At 39.4% G+C, this 20,284-nt stretch overlaps 1 protein-coding gene across 1 annotated transcript in view; it reads right to left on the reverse strand.

Moving 5' to 3' along the window:
- VAT1L (vesicle amine transport 1-like) overlaps nt 1–19,795 on the reverse strand; it is a 57,033-nt gene extending 37,238 nt beyond the window's left edge. The window contains exons 1-4 of the mRNA XM_009708440.1: nt 19,728–19,795; nt 17,873–18,002; nt 13,659–13,874; nt 2,621–2,763 (exon numbers count right to left, since the gene is read on the reverse strand). Of these exons, the coding sequence (XP_009706742.1) occupies nt 2,621–2,763; nt 13,659–13,874; nt 17,873–18,002; nt 19,728–19,795 (557 nt within the window). The remainder of the gene's footprint in view (nt 1–2,620; nt 2,764–13,658; nt 13,875–17,872; nt 18,003–19,727) is intronic.
- Nucleotides 19,796–20,284: the final 489 nt, after the last annotated feature.

Raw genomic sequence — 20,284 nt, forward strand, 5'->3', positions numbered from 1 at the left:
ATGTAAATAACTAGTGCAGACACTACAAGAAAATTGCAACCTGGAGACTATCAAAGGTTTAAGGGGCAGTCAATAGCATCTCATCCCCAGGAACACCAGTTAACTCCTGATGACCATGCTTTCTGCAGTGGTATAACTGCAATTAGAAGTCAGGAAAGAGGTAAAGCTTTATGGCTGGTAATGCATCTTTCTGTTTCCTCACAAACAAAGGTGATACTCAGACTAGTTACAAACAGCAACAAAACCAGACAACTTTACTCTTTGGTACTGCTGCCGTATGTGGGGTAACAGATTGTTTATATTCAGGCCACTGGATGAGCTTTCACTGTCAATAAATAATGACTTTGCAATTGAACAGCTTTCGGTGGTTTCCACGGTTGAACTGGTTCCTCATCCCCTAGGAATATTTCCACTTTCATATCACCTTGGCACTTTTTGTTTGTTTGTTCATTTGTTTGAAATTTGGGAGGGGGCTTTTTTTTGGACTTTGCTCCCTGATGAAAGCTCTTCCCTGGAATACCCCAGTCACCTGCAATAAAGCAGGTTCCTACCACTATCCTTTCTCAACCACGGGCCCACCCTTTTCTGCTCGCAAATTCTCAAGAAATAGTGAGCCTTCCCCTTCCCTTAGGACTCCCCCTGAGCCAGTGTGCAGCAGGGAAATGCAGACTAGCTGTCTTCCCTGCTGGCCAGCCCAACATTTTAAGCAGGATATAGTATACAGCTAATATCCAGTAAACCAAACTACACTGTTGCCCTGACTGCCTCTTTCAAAAGACAATCTGTCTTTATAGCAGTCTCAGAATTACCACTGTACTTTTATTTTTTATTACTTTTTCAATGCAAAGTGAAAATACATGGATCTGAGCAACAAATCAGAGTATTGGCATTTTCTACAGGGTTCCAATCCTGACTTTTAATCAGGACTATTAATTGTTCTAATACTATGCATCCCTATACCAGGGAAGAAGCACAAACTAGTTTGTTGCATCTACATTTTATCTTTTGCACCCACTGGTTCTCTGCCTCATTGGTCTATTGCAAGGTGAAAAAGTGTGTGAAAATGCAGGATCACCACAAGGGATTTTAACAGACTTAACAGAGCAGAATTCCACCCCTTCATAATGAGGTCTCCTGTTGATTTCAGCAGTTACAGTCTGTTACGCAGTCAGGGGTGGTATCAGGGAACTGTCCCACAAAGAACTGTCCTAATGAAGGGCAGAAGCAGCCAACATTATCTGCAACCATAAAGTTACCAGAAGTTAAAGGGGCTTTATTGCTTTTTTAAGCACCAATTTCTGTTGTATCTGCTCCCACATCACATACCCACTTAGATCAGATCTTCTTCTGTCCCTGCCAAGAGTCAGTATTAAGGTTGGTGCTGAAGTCCGATTACTGTTTTCAAGTGTTCTTTCCTTGCTGAATCAGTATTTGTAAAGTGGGGATTGCTATAATTCAGTCTTCAACTCACTACAGCAATTTTCCAGGGGCAGCAAAACACTTAGGTGTGCATACTACCCCAAGAGAAAGGCTATCAAAGGGCTGAAGAAATGTGCTGTGATTCTGAGCTGTAAGAAGATGGTAGGGGTGTCATTTGCTGGACAACTATGTTTTTTGGTGAAACTGCCCATATGGAAAAATTTTCCTTTGATATAAAACATCCTTTGTGATGGATCATTTCAAATGTTCTCTTAAGCCCTTGGGAGTGCTCAAGAAACAGTAGCAAGGCACCCTGCTTTCTCTTCCAACACCCGTCTGAATTGCTAACAGCCCAGAGAACAGTCTGCCCTATACTGAAGGCCCTCTTTGAGGGCTAGCAACCCTCGTACAAAGAGACCTTCTGAGACTTTGCGCCTCACTCTGAGGAATGCGTAAGTTTGACAGGAAGCCTGTCAACTGTACTATCTTGGGGTGCCCCTTTGAGAAATTTCTTGGTTTATGCCCAGTTGCATGATCTAGTATTCTGACAGATACAAGATAAAGGGAAAACATTCTTATCTGTCTGACAAGTAAAATCAAAAAGACATTTTTAACTAAGATTTTCCTATCAATTCTGAAGTTTTGCCACCTGTATCAACATCAATATCTAAAAACAGACAAATTGGAAAACAAAGTACTTGAAAGCATGTAAATGGAAACACACATGATGACTTCAAAAGGCAACAGGATATCTGAATGCAAACAAACAAAATCTAAGGATCTGAAATTAAAACAGACATCAAGTGCTCTGACATCAATCCCTGGCAGAGGATAAAAACCTAGGCAGATAGAAACACACCAGAGAACTCCAAAACCTGGATAACTTAGAGATCCACTGAAAAATATCTTACTCAATGCACTACAGTGAACTACTACATATGCAGGTAATAGCAAAGTACATCCTTCTATTAAGACCTTTATTCTTTTTCACTTAATTTACTTTGCTCGCAACAGATGTCCAAGTATGAACACGGACTAACAAAGCTTATGTTGCTTATAAAGAAATAGGGAGATGCTCGCAATCTTGTCCCTTGTAGTGGACAGATGGAATATCTGGAATAAGCTGCAGTTCCCAAACTCACAAATGTAATGTTTTTTACCAGATACTATACAATCTTTACTCAGGAGAATAAAAGATTACCTTTTTACTTCTTGAACATAGTCTGCATTTCTGTCAAACAGGTGAGTTACTGAGTCTTTGATTGCTTCATGTTTGAAAGATGAAGCTGTTCCAAAAACAGTAACATTGGGAATAGTTGAACAGAGCTGAGCAACAGCTTGCCCCTGCAAACACATTATTATGTTAGTTCACTGACATGGAAATTGGTTGAAAGACTTTGCAGCTGCCAATTCAGTCATGACACAGCAAAATCCAAGACCAAACATGTGCAAAGACTTCCCAAAATTAATGTCTTGCCAGTGCAACGCCGTTTAGCCACAGGAAAAGATACACTTAAATCAAAAGGATATTCTGAACACAAAGCAACTGCAGGGATAAAAGTTGTTTAATTTAATTTATCAAAAATTGCACTGGAAAACAGTTGTTCTTGATCTTTTAACAAAGGCAATGTAATTTAAGGGAAACAGCATTAATTTACAAGGACAACTAAAAATGATTACTCAAAAGGTGCCACAGAAATATTTCTCATTTGCTACTCGCATCCTATGTGCATTTCCTCCAGAGCCCCTTGAGTAATGTCAGCAGTCCTCTTTGCACTTCATACCTCAGACCAGCGTTGACTGCTTCTGCACGTGACTCAGACCCTCTCTGCTCATGGGGAAGGCCTTGCAGCACCTGATGCCAGAACAGAATTTCTGGTGGATAGTGTAAAAGTACTTGGCTCCTCTGCTACTCACATACAGCTTTTACGCTTCAGGTTTTTGCAGTCCTAATACAGAAGGTCTAGCGTAGTCAGTCCTAGGACAACATGTAGTCTACCATTCCTAAGCAATCACATTTTCTTATGTTTTCAGTGGGAGACAGCAAGTTGGTATAACAAATACTGCATAGTAAAGCAAATCTAGTTTACCTCTTATTAATAACAATAATTATAACTCATTATTCAAAATGCAGGAATAGTCTTGAGTCACACTAACAGGTCTGCTTAGGCCAGTGCCTCACCCTCAAAACTGACCAACAGCAAAGGGGATAAAATAGCCTAGAGCATGTACAGGAAAATCATTCTCCTAGCACATCCCTCCTGCATTGGGGCAGAAATCCAGTGTAGTCGATCAGATGCTATGTCAGTGTTTAGGTAGGACTTGTGCATTCAAACATCTGTGCTTCGACTGTCCAGCCTCAGGCCCCAGAAGGCTGTACCTTCTCCAAGTTTTAACGTCTAATTTCATGAAGCTGAGAGAAGAAAGGAAGCGCTGCATAAATGCTGAGCCATTTTGATTTAAAAAATGATCCTAACAGGTCATCTTTTTACTACCATGGGTTTTGTTTTACTCTTAACACACTAACAAATGGAAGACAGATTTTTGGTAGCCACATCCTGCCTCTCGTTGTAACCACATTACTCCACTGGAGTTACCTGGGTATGCCTAGAAGCAAGAAATGGCACTGTCAGTCTGAAAATAACGTTGGACGGATTTCAGCAGGTTCTTACTTGTACTTACAGCCAGAAGATTGTCATTTGTAAACTATATGCATGACCAGTAAAATTATCCATGGATAAACAGACTTCTGTTCATTCCAACCAGAAATGCTGATTATTAGTATGTAAATACCAGTAATCAGTGCTTGGGTTTTATTTACAGTAGAATAATTAGATAACCCTGCATACCCTGGGGGTCTTGGCATCCTCACATATAATGCCGAATGTAATTGCTAGTGACAATCCTCTGAGCTGAGCATCACAAGAGAGGACAATATTATTATTTATATACAGTGGCATCCAGGAGTTTCAGATTGGTTTCCTACTGGATTAGTCAGCAAACAGCTACACAGCAAGGCACAGATTACGTCATCCTTTGGACAGGTACTAATAGATACAAAAAAGAGAGCAGGAGAAGGGATGCATTCTCATTCTTACTTTACAGATGAGAAATGGAATAGCACAGCAAACTGAACAACTGGTCCAACAGCTCAGTGAAACTTATAGCATGACCCAGGTATGAATGCTGATTCGTAGCATGGTAATCCAATAGCAAACATAAATTACCTTTTATTTTTAAAATAATCCACCATTTTCTTGGGTTGGAATCCCTGATATCTTAGAAATCATAGGAAAAGCCATTCCCGAGGGGCCTTGTCTTACAAGATGTAACGTCTTCGGGAACCAGAAAACATTTCACTCTTCTCATACTTCATTTCTCTATTACTTACCATCTCATTCTGAAGCCCAGGTCTTAGCATCCACAAATATTGTAATGTAAAATTACAAGGAAAAAAAAATTAATCTGGATTTTGTGTCTCTCTTTTTCTTAGTCATTTTCACTAGCAATCCTTTCTTCTCACTTTCTGTGTCTCCCAGAAAACCATCAACTACAGTGATTTAGATAAGTCAGTATTTTATAATGTATGCTAGTTGAGTGAAATTCTGACATTATTGATCTATTCTCTAATTAGTTTTCTGCATTTTCAATCTAACTTGGGAAGACAAGGAATAATGAGTATATCCTGAATCAAAAACACCGAATGTTTAAAAGGTCAAATATTGGAGTAGAAAACATGTTGATTTTTATCCTGCAGAAGATGATTAACATTTAACAAACTGACAGTCAGGTGAATAGGAGAAATGCACAAGAACCCTATGATGTTCATAACCTATTTTCCTCCTGACTCAAACTCGTTAGTACACCCCTCCCTCCCTCCCCCCATAGAGATAATGCCATCTAAAATCCCAGATCAGAATACTTTCCGGCTTTCTGTAGATATTTAAAGCCTAAAACTGAATCATATGACCAGTACTTTTATAAACTGGATGAACAACATCACTGAAGTATTTTGAGGCAATTCCATGAAACTTTCTTCTACAGCTTTCTGAAGGTCGTAATTCGATGTTGACTTGTACTTATTTTTGTGCAAAGTATTCTTAGTATTTATATCTCAGAAATCTAGGAAAAGGCTGATATTGGATTTTTCATGCTTTCCCCACCAAAACAGGAGAACTGAACTCAACTTATGAACTCAAAGATTTCACTAATTTCTGTGGAATTCAACTAAGCTCCAAAACAGCACTGTGGCTACGCAAGTCACTCTTAAGTCTCTTTTCTAATCCCTCAAGTCATCTAGCTACCTCTGGATTAGTAGCTAATGTTTAGAGGGCTATACTTTTTAATTGCAAGTATGTGAGGCCCCAGTGTTCAGAATGTCCATAGCTCACAAATCACGTATCCACAAAGGGTTTTGCAGCTGAAAGGAAGAATATCCTTTTCCCAGGGCCGCGGAGGGGCAGGTGAAGTATCCATGCTGGCTCCCGCCCCCCCACACACTCTCACCAAGAAGCATCCTTCGATCATGGGGACACACGAGCCCTGTCCTGTCTTTTGGATTCCAAAGCCACTTCCCTCCTAAAAACTGCTTTGTGGTAGACAGAGACAAGAGGGCTTTCTGTCTCCTCCCTGCCCAGACAAAACCACATCCTCTCTGCTACCAGCTTTCACTGTGGAGACCACGTGGACATGGAAGCAGGCACCGTGTTAGTAGAAATAGTGTATGAACTCCAAAACCTTTCAAGAGGGTGTCTAATTAGATAGGCATGATTTGAAAAATGAAAATAAAACTCTCCACACATCTGATTTTTCATATACGATGCAAATTTCTACATACAAGTACTGACTAGATTCTTGATCCTGAACCTGGGAAAATTAGTAAGTGGCAAAACATAATTCTTACTTGGACAATTAATTTTCCTCTAAGGATTTAGCAGTCTGAAAAAAAATGATCAATTGCTTCATTGAAGGGATAGACATGGTTACAAAATATTGCCTTAAAATGGAATTAAATCTCCTTTAAAATGTGTATATATGTATTACACTTATCATGCAGAACTCCACAGGGTGAGTCCTCAAAGAAATTAATAACTTGGATTAAGGTGTTCTGTGGAAATGAAGCATGTCTCTTAATACTGGATTTGGCATAGGAGTCTTGTGTCTCTTTAGCTTCAAAGTCTGTTTGATGAATTCCTTTTCAAGGTATCCTGGCAATTTATAAAACCAGTATGTTGAACCTAATCTACACATGTGATTATTACAGAATTTATTATAAATGGATATCCTTACAGTAGTTTTAGATCCGGTAAAAAGATTGAGATTTCTTTATATTCCTTTACTTTAAAATTCAACTTTAAACCTGCAGGATTGGAAACTTCTCATACTGAGATAATCACATAAAAGAATAGAAAAGTAGATTTTTAAGAAGTAAAAATGAAATAGACTGTTCTGTGCCTTTAAGCAAATTCAAAGAAAAAAAAGGTCATTGACATTTAAAAGTCAATATAGAAAGCATGAATAGAAGAAAACTTACTCATCTGACTGGCTTATTAATACTAACTTAACACTGGATGAAATATAAATTAGGGGTATAAGTTAGTGGATTTCCAAAAGGGTCTGACCTAGTGGCACAAGCCAGACCTCAGTCTGATATGCAACCTGTGCACTGAATCACAGCAGTTATAGATCAGTACACTTTCAAGAAAGCATTGGTTTTTGCTATTATGTAAACAGAGGCCAGCTTTATAGCAGGAGAGAAGAAATCATCTAAGAGATACCACCCTGCAAAACTACATCTATTAGAACCAATAGCATCAGTAAGAAATTACCATTTGTAGGATATATTTTTACAGTGCAAAGGTGCTGCAGCATTTTTTGAAAGATCATTCAGACTTAATCTTGCACAAGAAACCTGTCTGGAACTGAACGTGAGGAGAATCTACATTTCCAAAAAGCTTTGATGCCACATAACCATATCTGAAGGTAGGACGAAGTACACAAACATAGTAAGAAAACTGCAATAGAAGACATCTACTAATCTCCTGGCACCAAGGAAAACTTTTCTCTGGTGTTAGGAGAAGTCAGATACACAACACTCCATCTCCTGAAGGTGTCATTTTTCCAATTACAGCAGAGGAAATTGGAAACCAAACACTAAGGTGAACATTGCAGAGTGGACAAACTGAAACATGATTCCTGAACAAGTGTAAGGCAGCATCTGCTACGCTCACTGCACCACAAACAACTTTTGGAGTAGAGGGAGGGGAAGAAAGAGTCACCATGAAATAATGATCTCTTTTATCCTCAAAATCTCTTATTTTCTGCAACAATTAGCAGGGTGTGTTTTTTCCTACCCCTTTGCAAAATTGTGCAGTTGAGGTGCATCCAAACCTCAGGGCTGAATCTCCATCTGGTATAAATCCTCTCCAGTTTAGTGGAGCTACGACAACATACCCCAGCAGAGATCCTCACCCAGAGGATACCAGCTCTACCTGAAACAGAATAACAACCAAGGAAGAGTTGAGCGCTGCCTGTCTGCGACAGGACCCAGCAGGTGATTCAGGGAAAGGACAAGTTCTCTGGGGGGTACAGGGCTGCGAGAGGTAAAAAAAGAAAGGCCTTTAGAGACTGCAGCCTGCTTTGGTCAGGGAAATTGCTTTTTGTGTACGACTCACCAGGCTTGTGTCTGATGAACAGATTATGTTCTGAGGCAGTGTCTAGAAATAGACTCAGGCATGGCTCTGAGCTGCTGAGGGAGCACATCCATTGCTTCAGAGGCATTCAGCAGCACAGGGCAGCTCAGCGTCGAGATACCCTGTCTGGCTTTAAGTGAGATCGCTTGGGTACTTAGAGCAGCCTAGACTTGGTTACACAGAGCTCTGTGTGAGCTGATTTATTCCCTTCCTTGGCTGCTGGAGATGAAAAAAGAGGAAAGCACTTCATCAAATGCAGAAAGGCTATGAACTGCTAATATGAAAATAGCAAGTGCAGTCCTGGGAGGTATCAGGTAAAGATTACAGTGAAGTGGGAAGTATTAATGCCATTGTACAGTGTGCTGGCCAGGACCATCAGAAGAGTGGAGTAAACTCTAATTATTCACATTCAAGAAGGACTGACTCAAACTCAAGAGTGCTATTTAATGTGCTCCTACCTGCTAGGTGCAGAGATCTACATCATTCAGTCTACCCATACAATGTTTAAAAGGATCAGGGATGCTGTGAGACCTATTTTAAAAGACTCTGGCTTTCATAGCATCTTACTGCCGCTTTGCTGCCAACTAGTTCAGAGCCCAGGAAATGTGTATGTGTCTGCCTGGACCAGTGTCTGTGGGATGACCAAGGAAACAGACATCTGACCTTACAGAAAAAGAGTATGAACAAACCAACCTGCTTTCAGCCTGAAAAATACAGGTCAAGGAGAAATTTGATTCTGAGCTTGTTCTAGCAATAAACACATCTGCATCCTACCAAAAAGATCTGAAAGAAGTGTCCCAAGAGGAAAGAATAGCTGATTTTAATTAATGACAACACCAGCAGAAGAACAAAGATACATTAACTGGCCACAAATAAAGTCTGGAAATTGAGAAAGATTTCTCACTGAGCAAGACAGAGCAGAGAGAGACTAAATGGATAAACACACAGGTTTTTTTTTTTTTTAAGAAGAAATTTGATAATTCTCTTGAAAGGGTTCCTATATGCTGCCTGTGATAGCAGGTGACTAGATTTACTAAGGAGTGCCAGTTCTTTTTCAGATAAAATATCACCACTTCAGTGATTCAGTTTGGAACACATCCTCAAATATTTGCGATTTATGCAGGGGAGACACAATAAAAAAGAGGATTCCTGCCAAGCAGGAACCAATCCTGCCAGGATGACCTAAATCTGCTGCCAAGTCAGATTTACCCTTCAAATTCAAACATGAGAGCTGCATCTGTAACTCACTCTGCTTGCACTTCCTCTGCTGCTGAGCCTGAAAGGGAAGGTCAGATCACAGCTTCAGGATTGCAATCGATGCTCCTGCATGAAAGGCAGCTTAATTTTAGCATCTGTAAGATCAAAATGCTAAAGAATTGGCTAATAATTGACTGCCTTGCATCCGAAGTGTTAAGTGATGAAACTGAAGTGTTTACACAATCTTGGTAGATGACCAAAGTTTTGTGCTCTAAATATTCAGAATAGGAAGTATATAAAGAGCAAACAAATAAGCAAATGGGCATAATGGCTGTCTCTTACAAATCTAAATCCCTGAAAGAATTCATTTTCCAAGTAGATATCAGAGAAAGAGATTGATTTATTAAAGCTAGAAGAGAAGAGCCTGAAGTTTTTTGGGTGTTTTTTGTTTTGGTTCGTTTTTTTTTTTAAACACAACAGTTCTGTATTTATACTAATTCAGCTAATCCAGGATACAGTTTACAAGTTTACATTAATAATTTTAAGGGCAACTTTATAATCTGATACAAGCCTGTGCTGTGACTTGCACTGAATGCACCGACTTAAACAGTCTTAATTTTAAAGAACTAATTGCTTCATACAGCAGATCAGTCCCAGTGGGGTGCATGCTACTGCTCAGTTTTCTCAGTGTATTTTCTTCAGTTGCCTCTTTGCTTCACTTGGAAAAAAAAAAAGACGTGGGAGTACATTTGTGAAGGGAGCTACTCTACCATTGTCTTATAGTCATTTGAAACATTAATTACAGCATTTTACAGTTAAGATAGGCCAATATATGTCTTACAGTAAGTCATATGTTCTTGCAAACTCATATTTCTGAGCATTAATTTTTATATACGGATAATAGGAAGTTTTTGAAGTTCAGTGTTAGCCAACTTTCTCCTTATTTTAGCCATCAGTTCAGAAGGACACTTAAACATTTCCATAGTTTTAAGCATTTAAACTCCATTTGTATTACACAATTATATCTTTTGGTAATTATCAAACTGCCCTGCTACTCAATATAAAGGTTTAATCAGAAGCGTTAAGTGTCCTGCTAAGCAGAGGCCTGAAAGGAAGCATATGACAGCCGTTGTCCTTGTTAGATCTTGGTCAGTAGCAGGTCAAGCAATGATAACAGAACGCTTTGCAAGATATTAATCTCTCCTCGAAGTCCAATTGAATCATGCAACGCAACTGTAAGCTTGCACCATGCTTCCTAGAAGGCTCCTAAAATTTCTCCAGCCTACTTCACTGCCCAGGTTGAGAGCCGAGAGTCAGTCTCTCTTAACTGCCCCTATCTCGAGAGGGAAGAAGAGACAGGAAAACCAAACCAACCCCCAAAGCAGCCCCCTTTCCAAACAATCAAAATCAACAAGCTGGCCCTAGGAAACAAAAGCAAATACAGTCTCTCCTTTCAAACCCCCTTTCTAAGCACTGCAGCAGGTCTCCTCTTCAGATGGAAGGCTACCATATACCAACAGTGTCAGAAGCAGCGTTTCTGAGTGTCCGCCTCTTTCCTCCTGGTTCAGAGAGACAAGGTGCTTCCCTACAACCAGCCACATTTCCTACCATGAACAGGAAAGGCTGCAGGATGCCCTGACCTTTCAGCTGAGTGGGCAGCAGACAGGGTACTTCATTTGGTATATGGAACAGGATTCAAGTCTCTGCAACAGAGAGACAGGTACGTGAGACTTTTTTCAAGTAATGTATTAAAAATTACCAAGTTATCTTGGTACATTTCCTTTTTCTCTACATCATCTTCTGATGTCCCCTGGAACTTCTGGAAATAAGTAAACTGACTTATCTAAAGCATCCTGTCAGGCATTGAAGGATACCGTCACATACTAATCGCAGCTGAGGCACAGATGAGAAGACAATTGCTATAGTTACCTCGCTACCAAAAATATCTATAAACAAAAATAAGGCCACATAAACAAACTGAGGCAATACATAAGTAAGAGTCCCAGAGACTCTTCCCTGATAATCTATTGAAAAAGCTGCGGGATCCTCCTAAAGGGGCCTGGGGAGCCAGAACAAAGAATGTCACAAACATTTTTGAAGCAACAAGTTCTTTTTCATAAACTGCCTGAAGCAGCTAAAATAATGATCTTGCATAATGAGAAAGGAACAATTACAAACTTCTAGTCCCACAGGGAGCCTATTGTCTTATTAAAGTGTTCTGGAATTTCCATGACATTTAAAAACACACTGGACAGGTTTCCCACTTGCTGAAAGTGGGAATGGGCCTTCTATCTATTAAAGCAACAGCACAAAAAAAAATACCTCTTCCCATAGCACTTTCAGTTAATAAAACAGAAAACTAGCACTAAGAACTTTGCGAGAATGATTTGTTCAATTGAGGCTGTTAAATTTTTCAAAGGATTAACAGACAGATTATTAGAGTGGTTTAAAGAGTAACACAGACCCTGCTGAAACCTTTATGTCTGGTTAGCAGAGAGGAAAAAATTCCATGCATATCCAGAATGATATTTTACCTGTAAGACCTATCAAGCAATGGGAAAAGTCTTTCCTTTCCAATTCTACTTATACATGCTCTTCCCTTACAAGGAACAACAGGCTGCATGGGGCACTCTCCCCTGCGATACAGCAATCAGCATCCTGTCTTGCAGGCCAGCCAGCCCTGTCTTCCTCTTACGTACAGTCCCATACATTGAGCATCTGTGATAAAATAGAGGAAGCCATCAGCTCCTCACAGAACAGCCCAGCACAGAGGTTGGGCACTAGTGAAGAAGACTACGTGAGAGCTGGTAGAGCATTAACAATGCTTCAGGAAGAGAGGGGAGAAATAACAGAGGCAAGTGAGGTTAGAAGAAGGAAGAGAGAACTAAAAAGACATTTGGCAAGGATGCTTTATCTTAAGAAGGAGGAGGAGTTCATTTTCTCTAGATACATGCGTATATGCAGGGATTGCTTTTGGGTGTTTTGCTAATTCTGTACGGTCTGTATAGTGTCAGCTGGGCAAATGGCCTTACAGCTAAAGCTGAGCCTTTGATTCCTGAGGAATATACAGTCCCTCTGAATGTGTGGCCTCATGTTGCTTTAACAGTCCTGAATTCCACATGAGAAGATTTAATATTAAGAACAATAAAGTCAGCCATAACGCTTTAGGTTGTACTGTGCCAAAACATAATACGATTATAAATTCCATTCATTTACAGAAGTATTCCAAGAGGAGCATTTACTGCAAGTAGGATTATTGTTGGCTAAAAATACTTTGTACAGGCAACTCATGAATTTATCCCCTTGATTACAGACTTTGTTTATATGAGAACCTCAAAGAAGATCTAAGGGCATAGAATTAGGGATAAGGTGTTTGGGGCTGCCCACCGGACTTCAGTAGACAACAGAATACTAATTTAGCATCAACAAAGCATAACAGGAAAACAGAAGAGGTACTCCAATTTGGAAGGCTGAGATCTGCTAATGCTCCCAGGTTGTAAAATCTGTCTTATGGAAAAGAACTGTATAATTTCAAATGTAAACAAACTCCCCTGTTGGTAGCTTAATATTTTGCACAAGCTGAAATACTTTCCAAAGAACAGAGATTTTTTCTAAAAGATGGTTCTAGGAACTGGTAACATAAAATGCCAACTTTTTATTTCATTGTGTGGCCCGGTATTCCACTGAATTCATCCTACTGTTGCTTTGCCCATGCAACATAATACTCCTTACTAATGATCCACACTATGATAGGCAGCAGGCACCACTGACTCAAATTCAGCATTTGTATATTTTCCTCAGGGCTGGCATTATAATGCTCTTTATTTCTTTCAATCCCTCTACAACAAAGCGTGGAGGGAAAAAAAAAAAAAAGAAAAAAGTATTTCACAGAGAAAGCATGACACACACTCACATGTGGCATTTGCTGGAGTATTGCAAGAGGGCCATTTACTGCAAGGAAGATTATGGTTACCTACAAATAGCTTGTGCAGAAAGTCAATTTATTTATTCCTTTCATTGCAGCCTTCTTTTACATAGAAGTAGTACATGGTGCATAAGTTCAGGAATGCAATGTTTGGAACAACACTTGCTCCTTGATCTCTGACAACCAGTCAGGGGTTTTTGGGTAGCGTTTATTGTCAGAATATTTTTATTTCACCAAAAGCTCCTGCCAACCATTCACGTCAGTGTTTTGATGGGAAAAGAGATGCAGTTCTCCTACCACAATCCCTCACATAGGCAAGCCTGATACCAAATTAAACCGGAGGGTCTGGCTCATTTCAGAAATCGAGATGCATCAGATTGCTTCAGTTACTTGGTGACAGGAAAGTAAGGAAAGTTCCAACTTACCACCCCACCTCCTGCCGAGTGAACCAGCACAGACATGCCTTCTCTTAGGTTAGCAACTTCAAAGAGCATCATGTAGGCAGTTACAAAGTTCATGGGAAACGCAGCAGCTTCAGAAAAACTCATGTCATCTGGGATCTTGTAGACAAATTCTACTGGGGTGCATACTACTTCAGCCCATGCGTTGTAGTTTACAAAAGCCATGACTCTGTCTCCAATCTACAAACAAGGAAGAAAACAACATTGAGGATATGGCTGCAATTGAGACTGTAGAGAGCAACTTGTTAGACCTGCAACGCTTCTGTTCAAACTGTGGGTCACTGACTGACTGTGAAGATAATGGTGCTCCATGCCTTTGGCGAAATCGCAGTTAAGCTGCTCAGCTTTAGGCTTTTACCATTTTTAACTATTTATTTTAAAAGTTGAATTTAACAAAAATATCCAAAATTAAAGCCATCTCTTCTTTTTGCTACACTGCTTCTCTGATGGACCAGTTTTCCATCATCAGTAATACAGATCATCTTTTCCTAGCAGAGCTCCTAAATAACAAGTGGGGTTGTAAACAATGAAGACAGCATTCTTACTAATAATCAGGAAACTTGCTTACACAAAAAAGGAGGAAAAAAAAAAAAAGAGTTCTTAATGTTATTAATAAGATGCATGGAATAAGCAAAATTACACCTCAGATAATTTTCACTTTATCTTCTCAGTCTTCACACTAATTTAGGCTATAGATTGAGAAGGGGAGGCCTTGTAGTCTAGTAGACAGAGCACATGAAAGGGTTTGGAAACCACTTATCTAGAAGACACCACCACCTGTATCCACTCTCTATTTTTATTATCTTAACAACCAATTCTACCAATACATTTCCATGATTGTCACTTCTACAGCCACATGTCAGAGCAGAATTTGATCCTGCAACTTCAAATAAGCCACCGTAACCATCAAAAATATACCTCTGGATTCTGAGGCACTACTAAACCTATAAAGTGAATTTGACAGGATTTAAAGGAGCAATGAAATATTCTCTTTGAATGTAACATTTCTCTACTCGATTTCTTTGGAAAATTTATAGCAGTGAAAGGGTATTTCATGTTGGAAAAATAAAGATTTTATGTTAATATTAGATATAGTCAGCCGTTCTAGGAACCTGTCAGAGATCCAGGCACATCAAATTCATATGTTCGTATAACGGCCTTCATTGCAGCTTCAGGTGTTTAAAATGGAGATAGTGACTCCCCACAGATGGCCAGGAATCATAACAAGGCAACTGGAGCTCTGAGGCTCCTACAGGGTACAACCAGACTTGGAAAGCAAGGCTTGCGTAGAAGTAGAAATTGGTCTGCTGGGGCTACTAGGGAGAGACACAGTGAGCAACGTTTGGCCAGCATGTATTAAAACCTTCATAGGCATGACCCTTACAAACTCGCAGTAGTGGCTTGTCACCAGCAGTCCCTACGCATCTTTTACCTCCTCTTTGACCTCATAAAATACACCAACAAAAATAGCATCCTTAACTATGAAAGGAGCTGTTCTATGGAGCCACATTGGAAGTAATAAGACAGGAATACCATCAGACTTCAGGACTTCATGTTTTAAGCTTATCTGCCTGATATTCTATATCTTACTTTCTACTAATACCCACTAATGCTTTAGATATACTACAGGTTGTTCTTGGACTACTTCAACTGTATTCCACGGCAATGGAGTAACGCACAACACTTTTACCTTCAGGCAAACATTTATAGCACAAGCATGTTTTGGTCTCCCAAGTACTTGTCATCACTTTGGCTTTGGGATATTGCAGGTTTGCTAAAAGCTAAGGTGCTGCTGACAGTTCTGAAGGGTTTGTCTCTTTTAGAACGAGGATGCTGAAACAGAACTGTCATTCCAATTTCACCAAAATGCCTCCTCCTTTTGAAAAACACATCCAAATTAACAACGCCTCATTGGTAACCACTTTGTGGTTCCCTTTTGCTGTTAAGGAAGCATCTAAAACCTAAAGTTTGCTAGGATTAATTAGTGAAGATGTTACTATGTGCTATATGCTTGCAAACAAACATAAATGATTACCAAAAAGAACGCAGAAAAGTCCTTCTTGGCGATTCCTATGGGCTTTCTTAGTAATAATAAATATCATATTTTACCACAAACACTACACAGAGCCTAGTCATCATGTCAGATTAGGCCTTAGCTCATGAGAATCATCCCCACAACTAGAGAGGGATCAGGCCTGACACATTTGAGCTCAGTAGAAATCAGCTTTTTCTTTTAATGGGAGAAAGAATACGCATTACACCTTATTCCATCAAAAAGGTTTTTTTTCAATGTAAAATACATTCTTGCGCGTTGCTGTCAAAATGGACTGCCATTCCGTGCTGTGATTTGTCACATAATAATGCAATCATAGCAAATGAAGACAATAAATGGCTGGCAGCATCTCAGGCGTAGTACCTCAGGTAGTACAGACCAAGGGCTAGCAAGACACATTTTTCCAGAGCACGAAATGTGCACGACTAACATAACTGAAACTGGAAGAGATCTACAAAGGGAAAGAAGGTCAGAAGACGCAGGGTGCAATCTTTGCCATTCGTGCCATTGCTATGGACAGCAATAACAGCATACGTCAAGGAGACAACAAGCATCTGGCATGCTCCTATTCTGTGCAAGAAATCTGTAGAGAAAATGACAGAACGTTCTTGCATCTTCCTCATGGTGCATTCGCCTGTTGATGGGTTCATACCTGCGCACAGCAGTTATTCTGAGTGTTGACCCTTCTAGATCACTCAAATGCTACCATGGCTATGCAGATTATATGCAAAAAATAAAATACCATGGTTTGTTTCACTTTCAGGGAGTACACTAGAGCACAAACATGTTCTATAGTCTGAACAAAGATGTAACTTCAAAAGAGACCCAGTATATTCAGTCGGGTGCAATGTTATTCAAACAAGCACCATATGCTGCAGCCTCATGATGCCCTTTAAAAATAGCAAGAACCTTTAAACTGAGAATGCTGACCTACAGCAGGGACTTTCTATACTCCTTTCACAGAATATTCTTCAATATGGAGTGTAACTATAAAACACAAATACTAGAGTGGAACAACTGAAGCAGCAGAGTTTTTTGAACAGCAAAATTATTGTTCAATTTCTGTTTGTCACAAAAAACATTGGAAGATTATGACTTGTTGCAAGGCAGAGATGGGACAGGAGGGGGAAGGTAGAGAAAAGTCCTAAGAGCAGCTCATCACTGAGATCTTACTAGAAACTAAATTGGCCATTATCTTCACTCAACTGAGAAATTTTACAGCTCTTCTAGAAGAGCAAAAATGTTACCTTTAAATAAAAATATTTTAGGTAATTGCCTTCTTAAGATCAAGATACAATAAGAAATCAGAAAATGCAATTACTTGATGACATGACTGACTCAGCAAATAACTAAGATAGGACTGATGTGCATTAACTCAGTTTTTATTTCAAAATTTTTCTATCTACTTAGGAAATAAACTGCAAGACTGGAGGGAATATAGATGTTTAACATCAATAATGGAATAGGAGGTAGGACAAAATGCTGTTTATAGGTAATAAGAGATACCAAAGAGTACATAATGCCAACCAGTTATGAAATCTTTATTATATACATTAACTATTTGTTATTTATCACTATTCTGTTAGGCGAAATAGATCATTTTCCTGAGTGATCAGAATAACTCATATACCCAGAATCATGGTCCCAATTTTATCTGTCTCATGAATGCACATGGTTGTAAGAAGCAAATGTTTATTGTAGACGGGGGTCTTGTTAACTCAAGATCAAAAGTTGGAACTAGAATTAGCAGCGCATGGGGTTCGAGGAACAGAGCAACGATGACAGCAAACACAACCAAGAAAAGAAACTTCACAAGTTAACTCAATTTCTTTTACTTTCTTGAAGCACATCAGTCATGCTTTCCAGTTCCTACTTAGCCATCAGGATACGCACATGACACAAGTGACTTTTCAGGAAGGATTTGAAGGAGATGATAGTCGTGGCTTTAGAAACCAATTCAAGAGGTCATTCTCATGCTTGGGAAGCAGCAAGGAAAAATTGCCCTTTCAAATCTCAACAGGGTGGTGAAGGCTGCTATCACTGGCAGACCAGAAGGGATTAGGGACAACATACTCAGTGAACTGGCGATTATTTAGTCTTGCTTTGAAAATAAAGAAAATATTACCTCAAATCCTTTCACGCTGTCTCCAAGAGTTTCAACAATTCCAGAGCATTCAAACCCAGGAACAAGTGGCGTCTTAGGAGGGTTGTCGATATTCCCCTGTCGCACCATCAGATCAATAAAGTTCAAACCACTGTAAAACACAGGAAAACAACAAAATCAAGACTATTACCATAGATCAAAGCAGAGGAGGAAAACTTGACCTGAGTGATGGGAAAGCCCGAAAACTTTCGGGCAGCATTAAAAAGCTGGGCTCCAGAGCATAAAAGGGACACAGCAGACATTTACATTCTTCATGCATGGAACAGACTGACTTCACACTGTGCTGTCCAGGCCTCGGGCAGAAAAATACACATGCAAGGCAACCGCATCTGTCGTTAGCCCCAAAGCTTACAAGGCTGTTTAGGAGCCACATGTAGAAATTCACAAAGGGCATTCAAAAATTCAGTAGAGTGAAACATTAGGATTTCTACGAATGGATTACTAGCTGGCAAGTAAATACAGTTCAGTTTAAGAAGAAAACCCCACATCTCACATTGTAGATGTTTTGTGCCAGGAGCAACTTGATATTAACTGTCCTAATCTCTGATGTGACTCCAGGAACGAATTTTGTATTTGTCCCAGGCAGGAGTCCAAACTTTGACTTGAATTTAGTAAGTATCAGATAGGCTCTTGTATTAAAACTGTTCTTCCTGGATCACTTCTGTCCAGTTTTGCAAAGCTTATTTAGGTCTTTGAAGCCCTCGGTGTTGCTGCTCAGGAAAAAAAAAAAATACAGGTCTTCCCTTGCAGTCTCAGTTTTGCAAAATATCTTGAAACATCTTTGTCTTTTATATCCTATCCAATTTTATTAAGTAAAATTCTGTGGTTTTCTAGGCAGTCACAAAAAAAATCCAACCGAAAAATGTACCGCTTATCTACTATGTGCATATACTGATTATTGGCACAAATGCCATACATAGTTAAAACTTCTAAAGCTCCTAACTAGCTAAAATATGCTTCAGCATTAATCCATTGTTCCAAAACACAGCCCTGTATTTATTGTTAGCCAAAACTGCTGCATAGTAACTCCCCCTCTCTATGAAGCTATGCACGCAGCCAGTCCTACTCACGCATACGATACCAGCAACTGCTTGGATACACAAAATTACTGATGTGCACAAGTCTTTATAAGATAGAGCTTTAGTCAGATACTAATCAAGACATGAACAGATTGAACAGACCCAACAAACAAAAAGATAGGGTAGACACACAGCATAAACACGAAGACAAGACAGCATTCATGAGATGTGGGTCACTGGGAGGAGGGGGGGGGGGGAAATTCCACCAAATTCCACCAAATGTAAGTATTTGTAATTGTGGTGGAGGGTTTAAGAGCAACCTGAATCCACAACTTTTAGCTCTGTAAAAGCAAGATTATAGATTATTTTGAAAAACATGACTTTGACTATCTAGCTTCACAAACTCAGGAGAAAAATTAAAAACACTGACCAACAACAAAAACCTCAACATGCTTATACACACAGCTCATAACATTAACCATATGGAAGGTTAGGAGGGGTTTGGCACAATTAAGTTGGGAGCTTTGGAATGATTTTGGAAAGACCGCTTCTTATCCAGTGGCTAAGACCACCTCCTACATCACCACTGTAATGTTGATAATGAAAGAGAAATTCCAAATTACAAAATGCCTGCAAGGCAGTCACCATTGGCAGGGGCCGGAGGGAACAGCATGAAACGAAAACCCCCACAACATACGTGGTGGCAACCATTGTCTGCATACATTAACTTCAGTGATGACCTTCTGAATGCATCTTTCGACACTGCGAGCATTTTACAAAAAGTTAACTTTTCCTACATTCCTGCAAGAAAGGGCAGCTGGAGGCAGAACTGCGATGCAGAAACCTGTGCAGAAACACACACCATGACGTCATAACAAGGAGACAACAAGCAGACAGATGGATATGGCAATGACCATAGCTATCTGATAATGACATATCATTACAAATACATTATTGCAGCTCTTCCTAGAAATGTTCATTCTTACAAAATAACTTGTCAGACAATTTTTGAAAGGGCATATTCAGTTTTGCATCTAACGACATAATACTAGCAGTTCAGTTCTATTCTAGTTCCATTTCTCTTTTGTCTGTCTTTATCCTCAATAAAAGGAGCAATATTAAAGAAAATAGAGAGTTCATCTCTATTACAATGAACTTACAAGACTTGATACTAGAACAGGTGTGATAAGGAGAGAAAAAACACTACACAAGGTACGTAATAGCTAAGTCAAATGTTTTTATCATTTTAATTACTAGCTGGAACATAAGAGTGTTTATCAGCATTTCTGATCACTTCCAGGCACTTTCCAGAGAGTTTCTTCTTCATTCATTTAATCTTTAACCTCCTATATGT

This window comes from Cariama cristata, unplaced genomic scaffold (assembly GCF_000690535.1).
Source record: "Cariama cristata isolate BGI_N322 unplaced genomic scaffold, ASM69053v1 scaffold17669, whole genome shotgun sequence".
Taxonomy (NCBI): Eukaryota; Metazoa; Chordata; class Aves; order Cariamiformes; family Cariamidae; genus Cariama; species Cariama cristata.